The sequence below is a fragment of the Lathyrus oleraceus genome, chromosome 6 (assembly GCF_024323335.1).
Source record: "Lathyrus oleraceus cultivar Zhongwan6 chromosome 6, CAAS_Psat_ZW6_1.0, whole genome shotgun sequence".
NCBI classification, from domain to species: Eukaryota; Viridiplantae; Streptophyta; class Magnoliopsida; order Fabales; family Fabaceae; genus Lathyrus; species Lathyrus oleraceus.
In genome coordinates this window covers 397,509,934-397,521,043 of record NC_066584.1, presented here as the reverse complement: position 1 = coordinate 397,521,043, position 11,110 = coordinate 397,509,934, and the positions used below count along the sequence as shown (strand labels likewise).

Here is an 11,110-nt window from a genome sequence, read left to right as displayed (position 1 = left end):
GATATAGTGTATGAGAATAGTAAACATGAAACATTAAAATGGAATTTAATCGCAATATTGATGAATAAAAGAATCAGGTAGACAGGAAAAGATGAAATAATCTGTCTACTGGAATAAAAGGTAATAAAGTAATTAAATAAATTCCAATGTGTAAAAGTAAATAACAATAAAATTCCAAACAAGAAAATAAAATAAAATAAACGTCAGTAAATCTGTAACACTATAATAAATTATCCATTACGGCGACTGCTGGTAGAAGGAGCAAACGAGTAGAAGTGCTGGTAAATGTGATCCAGGTTCTCTGTCACTACATCCATAAAGTTGTGGGATTCCATGCGGAGGGTGCTCAGCTCGCATCTCAGATTGGTGACATCTATCTGAACAACTTCGATGGCAGCAGCATGATCGGTGAGACGTGCAACAAGTATAACTGGGGCATGTGATTCAGCATCAGAGAGATAATTGTCATAGTGGTCGTAGATTTGGGGTGTCTCTGGAGGAGAGGGTGGTTCATCTGGTGGTCCATCCAAATCATAGAGCCAGTTGTTTCTATCAAGTACACTCGTCCTAGGGTCTAGCAGGGTAAACAGGTGTACTACTTCGTTGTTAATGAGGAGTTCAAACACATCTGGGCCTAGGTTCCTAATGATACCGGTGTTGACACAAAATCGGATGTTCATAGTTCACATGACCCTGACGAGTGGGTAATGCAGTCCCATTGCATGCGCTATCATGGTCACTAAGCCTCCCACTGAGATTGGTCCATAATATTCATGTGCTATACGGTACATATTAGCTATCATGAATGTAGTAGCGTTAACAGGTCGGGCCTGTGATGCACAGTACATTATAAATAATTCGTCTTTGGACACAAAGGTTCTATTCTTTTCCTTTCCAAACAGGGTGTGAGCTAGGATCTTATGAAAGTAACGAATGTCAGGGTTATGGATGTTCTCTGATTGCATAAGGTCTGGCTCAGGATGGTTGTTTCTGGCGATGCTACCCCAAAAGAGGTCTAATTGATGGTCCTCAAGTATGTCTTCCTGGGTAATGGTAAAGGTATCAGGGCCATTAGGACATCCTAGGAGTTCAGCCATTTCTCTATGGGTGTAGCAGTAGTCTTTATCAAACAACCTAAAGGTGATTAGGCCTTTGTTAAATCCCATACCATGGTTTGCCAGGTACACTAGGGAGCTTAAGAATTCTAAAGTCAACCTACTGATGGAACTAAATTTTCTTTTGATAGCAAAGGTATCCCATCATAGTTGGTTAATTAGGAACATAACACTGTCTCTTTTACCTAATTTGGTCATCGTGTGTTCATCTGGGTATAAGGTTAGTGTCATTTCTCTCTGAAATAGAGTCTCAAAACGTCTCCTTTGAGCTCTTCCTCTGAAGACTATATCCATGTAATCTGCTTGTTGCATTGTGATAGTCAATAGCTAGATAAAATCAAGTAGATAATAGCATTAAGTTAGTAATGGTCAATAATACAAAAATGTACCGATTAATTTTATGAAAAATAAATAAAGAAGAAAACAAAGAAATAAAGATCAAGCAATAGTAATAATTATAAATTTATGATGAAATTAAATACTTAAAGACAAAGTGTGGGTTGTCTCCCATCAAGCACTTTGTTTATTGTCGTAAGCTCGACAAAAATAGGATAGGTGTTATTCTTTCGAATGAGCCTGAGGCCCTGCAAGCTTAAGATTTGCAATGAAATCATTTTTATCACTGTTGTGGTAATGTTTCAAACGTTGGCCATTTACCATGAATGGTTCACTCGTTTTTCTTTTTATCTCTATTGCTCCATTCAGAAAGATATTGGTGATTTCAAAGGGACCGGACCACCTAGAACGAAGTTTTCCGGGAAAGAGTCTGAGGCGGGAGGTAAACAGGAGTACTTTGTCGCCTTGGTTAAACTCTTTCCTTAATATGCGATTTTCGTGCCAATTTTTTGTTCTTTCTTTATAGATTCAGGCATTCTCATACGCATCTAGCCTAAGTTCTCCTAGTTCGTGGATATCTAATATTCTTTCCTCTCCTGCAGAAGTATAATTAAGATTAAGGGTCTTAATGGTCCAATATGCTTTATGTTCTAATTCTCCCAACAGATGACATGATTTTCCATAGACTAGCTTAAAAGGCGTGGTTCCTATTGGGGTCTTATAAGCTGTCCTATATGCCCACAGGGCTTCTGGTAATTTTGAGGACCAATCTTTCCTAGAGGTGGCAACTGTCTTTTCTAAGATTTGTTTAATTTCTCGGTTTGAGAATTCTACTTGCCCACTCGTCTGTGGGTGATACGGTGTTGCTACGCGGTGTCGGACTCCATATTTCAGTAATAACTTTTCAAAAATCTTTGAAATAAAATGGGAGCCACCATCACTGATGACAAGTCTTGGCACTCCGAATCTAGGGAAGATTATTCGCTTAAAGAGTCTAATTACCACTCGTGTGTCGTTTGTTGGAGAGGCTATGGCCTCAATCCATTTCGATACGTAATCAACCACAACAAGGATATACTTGTTACCAAAAGAAGATGGGAAAGGTCCCATAAAATCGATTCCCCAAACATCAAAGATTTCTACTTCCAAAATGCCTTTAAGCGGCATCTCGTCGCGTCTAGATATGTTGCCAGTGCGTTGACACCGGTCGCAATTTGTGATCGCGATGTGGACATCTTTCCACAGAGTAGGCCAAAAGAGGCCGACTTGCAAGATCTTAGCGCAAGTCTTCGAGGTGCTTGCATGTCCTCCATAAGGAGCAGAATGATAGTGGGAAATTATGTTTTCTACCTCATCTTCTGGGACACATCGACGGAAAATGCCTTCGGCGCCTCTCTTGAAAAGTAGAGGCCCGTCCCAATAGTAATGTTTAAGATCGTGGAAGAATTGTTTCTTTTGTTGGTAGGTCAAGTCTGGCGGAAGCACCCTAGCTACTAAGTAGTTGACGAAGTCAGCGTACCATGGTAGTGTGGTTTAGGTGTTGATTGCTTCCACTACCTCGTTTGTTTTGGTATCCTTATGGGTTAACACATCTTTAGCTATATTGCTTTCCAGTTGGGCTATTAGTCTTTCGTACGGAAAATCATCGTTTATAGGCACTCGTTCAGGTTCAATAACTTCCATTCTTGACAAGTGATCGGCCACGACATTTTCCGCACCCCTTTTATCCTTAATTTCTAGGTCAAACTGTTGTAATAGTAAGATCCACCTTAGGAGTCTTGGTTTGGCTTTTTTTTTTGTTTAATAGGTACCTAATTGCGGCATGATCGGTATAGATGATTATCTTTTCTCCTACTAGGTAGGAACGGAATTTATCCCGAGCGAACACTACAGCTAGAAGTTCCTTTTCTGTGGTGGTATAGTTCATCTTTGCAGGGTCTAGGGTTCTACTTGCATAGTATATTGCATGAAGTTCCTTGTCCCTTCTTTGTCCTAAGACTGCGCCTACAACATAATCACTAGCATCACACATAATTTCAAAAGGTAATCTCCAATCGGGCGATTGCATGATAGGGGCGATAATAAGAGCTGTTTTCAGTTGTTCAAACGCCACTAGGCATTTGTCGTCAAAGATGAATTATGCGTCTTTCATCAATAAGCCAGTCAGTGGTTTGGTGATTTTTGAGAAATCTTTAATGAATCGCCGGTAGAAACCTGTGTGTCCTAAGAAACTTTGTGTTTCTCTTACGGTTTTCGAAGGCTGGAGGTTTTCTATAACTTCTATTTTGGCCTTGTCGACTTCAATCCCCTTGTTAGATACTATGTGTCCGAGCACGATTCCTTGTCGGACCATGAAATGGCATTTTTCCCAGTTTAGCACTAGGTTCACTTTTACGCATCTTTTTAGTACCATTTCAAGATTCGATAAGCAGCCTTCAAAGCTCTGTCCGCATACAAAGAAATCGTCCAGGAAGACTTCCATGATGTCATCTATGAGATCTGCGAAAATTGCCATCATGCATCTTTGGAATGTTGCGGGAGCGTTACACTGTCCGAATGGCATTCGTCGATAGGCGAATGTACCATAGGGGCATGTGAAGGTCATTTTCTCTTGGTCGTTGGGATGAATAGGAATATTGAAAAATCCCGAATAACCGTCTAGGTAGCAGAAGTGATAATGCTTAGCCAATCTTTCAAGCATTTGATCGATAAACGATAAAGGAAAATGATCCTTCCTAGTGGCTTTGTTTAATTTTCTATAATCAATACATATTCTACTTCCAGTAACCACTCTTTGTGCTATAGATTCTCCTTTTTCATTGTTAACAACTATGACGCCTCCCTTCATTGGTACGACATATACTGGGCTGACCCATTGACTATCGGATATCGGGTAGATAACACCTGCTTCTAACAACTTTTGCACTTCTTTCTTTACTACATCACTCAGAATTGGATTTATCCTTCTTTAATATTCTCTAGAGGTCTTACTGTCTTCCTATAGCATTATGCGATGCATGCATATGGAAGGGCTTATTCCTTTTAGATATGAGATATTGTAGCCTAAAGCAGTTGGGTATTTTCTCAAATTGTGTAGAAGCTTTTCGGTCTCTATCTGCCCTAAGTCTGCATTTACTATTACAGGTCACTCAAGTTCAGTGTCTAGGAATTTGTACCTTAGATTTTTGGGTAACGTCTTAAGTTCTAGGGTTGGTTTCTTTGGGCAAGGCATATGATCGGGCGTTAGTGCTAGGCATTCGCTTAGGCTGTCATCTCAGTATTCCTTGCTTAAATTTTCATCTTCAAAAGTAGGAGGCCTTGGAATTTTCAGTATTTCGGAGTATGATGTTTGTTCATTCTCTATTTCTCTTATGCATTCATCGATGACATCTAGTAGGAAACATGTGTCGTCTATAGCTGGTGCCTTTAGGAATTGCATCAAAATGAATTCGACCTTTTCCTCACCAACTTCGAAGGTTAGCTTGCCTCTTTTAACATCTATGATAGCTCCGGCTGTGGCTAGGAATGGTCTTCCTAATATGATAGGGATATAGAATTGTCCTATGCGCACCGGAATGATTTCTAGCATACCTACGAGAAATTTAACAGAACGATCTACAAGTAGTACAGACATCCTCGTAGGTCTTAGTTCTCCCATTTTTAGCCTTTCGGATATGGATAAGGGCATTAAACTAAAATTGGATCCTAAATCGCACAGTGCTTTGTCGATGACAAACTTTCCGATTACGTAGGGTATGGAGAAACTACCTGGGTCTTTCAGCTTATGAGGCATATTGTTTTGTATTATGGCGCTACACTCAGAAATAAGTGTAACGGTTTCGTTATCCTCTATCTTCTTCTTGTTAGATAAGATTTCTTTGAGAAACTTAGCATATGAGGGCATTTGAGTTATGGATTCTGTTAAGGGTATTATGATATTCAATTGTTTTAGAAGCTCTACGAATTTTTTAAATTGCCCTACACTTTTAGATTTAACAAGTCTTTAAGGATAAGGGATAGGGGGTTTATATAGTGGTGGAGGCACATAAGGTTCTTCTTTCTCTACGGCCTCTACGTTTTTATCTTCCTCTTGTTCGTCTTCCTTCTCAGTTACCTTACCTGGGTCTTGATGCATGGAGGTCAGTTCGTCCAGTTCTGTCCCACTTTGTAGTATAATAGCATTTGCATGACCTTTCGGGTTTGGTTGCGGCTGTCCAGGAAATGTGCCTGCAGGAGTAGGAATAGGTGATTGTTGTTGAGCTGCTTGTGAGATTTGTGTTTCCAACATTTTGTTGTGGGTGGCTAATGCGTCTACCTTGTTTGCTAACTGCTTGATTTGCTCACTAATGTGTATGTTTTTATTTAAGAAATCTTTATTTGTTTGGGCTTGGGTAGCTATAAAGTTTTCAATCATTATTTCTAAGTTTGATTTTGAAGGAGCATTTTGAGTGTTTGTGGCAGCTTTTTGATATCCTGGTGGTACAACAGGTGCTTGATTAGGTGCATACAATGCATTATTATTTTTGTATGAGAAGTTAGGATGGTTCTTCCAACCTGGGTTATAGGTATTTGAGTAGGAGTTTCCTTGAGCATAGTTCACCTGGTCTATGGAAGTTCCTGTCAAGAGTTTACATTCTGGGGCAGTATGCCCTTGAACTCCGCATATCTCGTAGTTTGGTGCTACGTCAGCCACGGTGGCTACTGCTGTTATGGTCAAGTTGTCTATCTTCGGAGTCAGGGCATCTACCTTGGTATTGACATGGTCAAGACTGCTCAATTCGTACATGCCTCCCTTCGGTTGAGGTTTTTCTACAGAGGTTCTTTCGCTTCCCCATTGGTAATGATTTTAGGCCATACTTTCAATGAGTTGATAAGCCTCATTGTATGGTTTATCCATCAATGCGCCACTTGTGGTGGCGTCTATTGTCAATCTTGAATTGTACAAGAGACTGTTATAAAAGGTGTGGATTATCAGCCGTTCTTCTAGACCGTGATGTGGGCATAGCCTCATCATGTCTTTGTTTCTCTCCCAAGCTTCAAAAAGTGATTCATTACCCTTTTGTTTAAACCCATTTATTTGGGCTCTTAGCATAACCGTATTGATAGGTGGGAAATATCGGGCTAAGAAGACTTTCTTCAACTCGTTCCACGTAGTGACATAGTTGGATGGTAGAGACTGGAGCCAAGCTCTAACTCTATCTCTTAATGAAAATGGGAAAAGACGGAGTCTTATAGCTTCTGAGCTGACACCATTCACTTTCACCGTGTCTGCGTATTGCAAAAATACTGACAAGTGTAGGTTCGGGTCCTCCGTGGGACTACCTGAAAACTGGTTTTAGTGTACGGCTGACAATAGTGAGGGTTTTAGTTCGAAATTGTTTGCTTCGATTGCAGGGGTAACGATGTTGTTATGAGGTTCATCCTCTGAAGGGATTACATCATACTTAAGAGGACGATTTTGCACTTGTTCGGCCATCTCTGGTTGAACAACTGATTTAGAAATAGGAATGTTAAGGTCGGGAAGATTTAGCTTGATACGATGTTCCCGTATCAAGTCTCGTATCCGACGTTCTAATCTAAGATAATGCTCGGGTTCGTGGAGTTGTAGCTTTAATTTCTCACCTTGAGAGCGAGTACTTGGCATACACTCGACAGATGTAGAAAGGGAAAAAGAATTGTTTGCCTTAGTCTATACTGGGTAACGCTAGAGTTACGATATCGACTAAATTAGTCCCCGGCAATGGCGCAAAAACTTGATCGCGACTTAGTAAGTCTATGTGAATCGTGACTGCAAGTGCACAATCCTATCGCGTAGTTTTAAAGATTATCGAACCCACAAGGACTAATAATCAAACGTATTATGGTCTAATGTTGCTATGTAAATACAAGGCTGATGATTGTTCTATGATTGGAGGGATGAATAGAAATAATTATAACGTAAATAGAAATAATATATGGGATACATGGGATATCGGTATGTAATACATCAAATTTCGGGTATTCGATAGATAATTGGTGTAATATTATTGGTTAAAATATTCTTTAGTAGAAATTATTTATAGAAAGGACTTAGTCTCACACTCTCGTTTTTATTGACTCTGACCATACTCCTAAACCATAATGCTTGGCTCTCGCGGTTGTTGCGGTTTATGGACATGGAGTAGGTGCAGTCATTGTCACTCCAGAAGGTTCTCATATTCCTTTCACGGCAAGAATTTGCTTTGAATGTACAAACAACATTGCTGAATATGAAGCCTGTATCATGGGTCTTGAAGAAGCCATTGACCTCCGCATCAAAAATCTTACTGTTTATGGTGACTCAGCGTTAGTTATCAATCAGATCAAAGGAGAATGGGAAACACGCCACCCTGGCTTGATCCCATACAAAGACTATGCAAGAAGATTGTTGACTTTCTTCACCAAGGTTGAATTGCATCACATTCCTTGGGATGAGAATCATATGGCGGATGCTCTAGCTACATTGTCTTCAATGTATCAAGTGGGTTTTCCAAACGAAGTACCCAGAATTGTGATCAAGCGACTTGGTAGACCAGCACGTGTGTTTACAGCTGAGGCCAGTTTTGATGATAAACCATGGTACCACGATATCAAGCATTTCCTTCAGACTCAGGGAGTATCCTCTTGGAGCAACAGAAAAAGATAAAAAGACTTTGAGAAGATTGTCAGGCAGTTTCTTCCTTAATCAGAATGTGCTCTATAAGAGGAATTATGACATGGTCTTACTCAGATGTGTTGACAAAAAGGAAGCAGAAATGTTGATGAAAGAAGTTCACGAAGGGTCCTTTGGTACTCATGCAAACGGCCACTCTATGTCAAGAAAGATGTTGAAAGCTGGTTACTACTGGTTGACCATGGAATCAGATTGCTGCAAATTTGTAAAGAAGTGTCACAAATGTCAGATCTACGCTGATAAGGTTCATGTACCACCAACCTTTTTGAATGTGATTTCTGCTCCCTGGCCATTCTCAATGTGGGGCATTGACATGATCGATATGATTGAACCCAAAGCTTCCAACGGACACCGTTTCATTCTCGTGGCAATTGATTACTTCACCAAATGGGTGGAAGCAGCTTCGTATGCAAAGGTGACAAAGCAAGTGGTGGTCAGATTCATCAAAAATAATCTCATTTGCCGATACGGCATTCCAAACAAGATCATCACTGACAATGGCTCCAATCTGAACAACAAGATGATGGATGAATTATGTGAAAGTTTCAGGATCGAGCATCACAACTCTTCTCCTTACCGTCCCAAGATGCATGGGGCAGTTGAAGCTGCAAATAAGAATATCAAGAAGATCATTCAAAAGACGGTTGTTACCTACAAAGATTGGCATGAAATGCTGCCTTTTGCACTACACGGATATAGAACATCAGTCCGTACTTCAACTGGGGCAACCCCATTTTCACTTGTATACGGTATGGAAGTTGTGTTACCGATAGAGGTTGAAATTCCATCAATGAGGATACTAATGGAAACTCAGTTGTCAGAGGCTGAATGGTGTCAAAGCAGATACGATCAGTTGAATTTGATTGAAGAAAAAAGAATGACTGCCTTGTGCCATGGACAGTTATATCAAAAGAGAATGAAGCAGGCATTTGATAGGAAGGTTAAGCCGAGAGAATTCAAAGAGGGTGACCTTGTGCTCAAGAAGATGATACTATTTCATAATGATTCTAGGGGCAAGTGGACTCCTAACTATGAAGGACCCTATGTTGTCAAGAAAGCCTTCTCAGGCGGTGCTTTAATTCTTACAAACATGGATGGTGAAGAGCTTCCACGTCCCGTGAATACAGATGCAGTCAAGAAATACTTCGCCTAAAAAATGAAAAGAACAGCTCGCTAAGTTGAAAACCCGAAAGGGCGGCTTAGGCAAAAATGAGCGTCTCGGTGGACTGAAAACCTGAAAGGGCGGTCCAAGTGTAACACCCCAATAAAAATAAGATAATTATTTGATTTAAATTAATATTATATTTATTCATTTAGTTAAATAATTGGAATTATTGGATTATTATTATTATTATTTTGGAATAATAATTATTGGAAAATATATAAGAGTGAAGTAAGGAAAAAGAATCCCATTTGGTAAAAAGAGTTTTACGTGAAACAGAGAAGCGGCTGAAAAGTGGAAAGTGGAGAAAGGGCAAAGAGGAAGAGCAAGGGCAAAGGTTGGAGAAGAGAAAAGCTTGGAGCATAGAGATTGCCGAATTAACTCAGGTAAGGGGGGGTTTATCGTCGTTTAATGGGTATTATGGGTTAGCATGTAATGGGTAGTGATAAGCCGTTGAATTGACCCTAATTGGGATCATGAATGCTGGAAAATTATGTTGGATAAACTGTGTGTAGGCTGTCATTGAATCTGTGTTTGGGTTAGTTGTGAATTTCCGAACGTATAGCTTTTTACGGAATTGGAATCGGAGGTCCGGAAGTCCTCCAACGGCGGAAAATGCGGAGAATTCTGCATTCTGCCTTGTGTTAGCGCAGGAACAGCTTCTGTCTTGCGTTAACCGGTTAACCCAGGGTGTTAACCGGTTAACACTGTTATATATTCTGAATAATTGCTGTTTTGTCTGCGTTAACCGGTTAACCCAGGGTGTTAACCGGTTAACACTGTTGTGATTGCTGAGATATTGCTGTTTGTGCTGCGTTAACCGGTTAACCCAGGGCGTTAACCGGTTAACACTGTTAAGTTTTGGGCAGGAAGCATGTTTGTGCTGCGTTAACCGGTTAACCCAGGGCGTTAACCGGTTAACACTGTTGCAGAGTGGAAAAATTATTAATTAAAATGTTGTGTGCCTAATTGATGGTTGCCTATATCGGTGTGTGATATAGTAGGGATTATTTCCCGCTGTTTTGAGCAGTATAGGTATTAGTAGAGTGTGCTAATACTGTGTTTAATTATTTGACATGATATGATGTGTTGATACATGTGTTGATAATGTATGATGGTATGCATAACGTTGTGAATGAGTATGTTATGCATGTGTTGTGAATGGACTGTTTTATGGCTTAGAGAGTGAGCATCGGTCCATTGTGGATTATTGTTGTGATGTTGCATTGCTAGGTGATTAGCGTGCATAATGTGGCTTTATGGTGGTAGCTAATTCCCATGGTGAGGAATTAGTGATGTTAGTCATTTGGACTGTTTTTGATGTTTGCATGCTAGGTGAATTAGCGTGCATAGCATGGCCCTTGGGGTGGTAGCTAATTCCCATGGTGAGGAATTAGTGATGTGAGTCACTAGGTCTCAAATGAGTGGGACTGGTGAGCTTGGTAGCCGTACCTGGATTTGGTCGGTGAAGTTGAACTATATGTTCACGAATAGTCGGTACCGCATGCATGGAGTCTCATTGCATAATATATGTGTAGTGTATAATAGGAATGGATGTATTCCAATGTTATACGTGTGTTGTGTTGGCATTGAGCATGAGTATGAATTGTGTTGATATTGAGTATGATATTTGAGTTGATGTGCCGTTACTGAATGTGTGATACGATTAGGGTGATTAATGTGTTAAATTACTTAACATGACATTATATTCTATAATGCTTATTATATCGATTGAGGAACTCACCCTTACAACTATGTTTCAGGTAACGAGCAGTGATTGAGTAGAAGCTAGTGATTGGAGTCTAG

At 40.1% G+C, this 11,110-nt stretch overlaps 1 protein-coding gene and 1 non-coding gene across 2 annotated transcripts; one reads left to right on the top strand and one right to left on the bottom strand.

Annotated features, from left to right (window-relative positions):
- Positions 1 to 4,725: 4,725 nt before the first annotated feature.
- Positions 4,726 to 5,109, bottom strand: LOC127095834 (uncharacterized). Its single transcript, XM_051034465.1, has one exon. The coding sequence runs from the start codon at positions 5,107 to 5,109 to the stop codon at positions 4,726 to 4,728; it is 384 nt and encodes a 127-aa protein (XP_050890422.1).
- A 1,327-nt stretch (positions 5,110 to 6,436) lies between these two features.
- Positions 6,437 to 6,543, top strand: LOC127099631 (small nucleolar RNA R71). Its single transcript, XR_007794113.1, has one exon. It is a non-coding gene; the product is annotated as a small nucleolar RNA R71 (small nucleolar RNA).
- The last annotated feature ends 4,567 nt before the right edge of the window (positions 6,544 to 11,110 follow it).

Coding starts and splice junctions, on each gene's coding strand:
- LOC127095834 (XM_051034465.1), bottom strand. CDS start 5,109: ATGGGAGAACTAAGACCTACGAGGATGTCTGTACTACTTGTAGATCGT.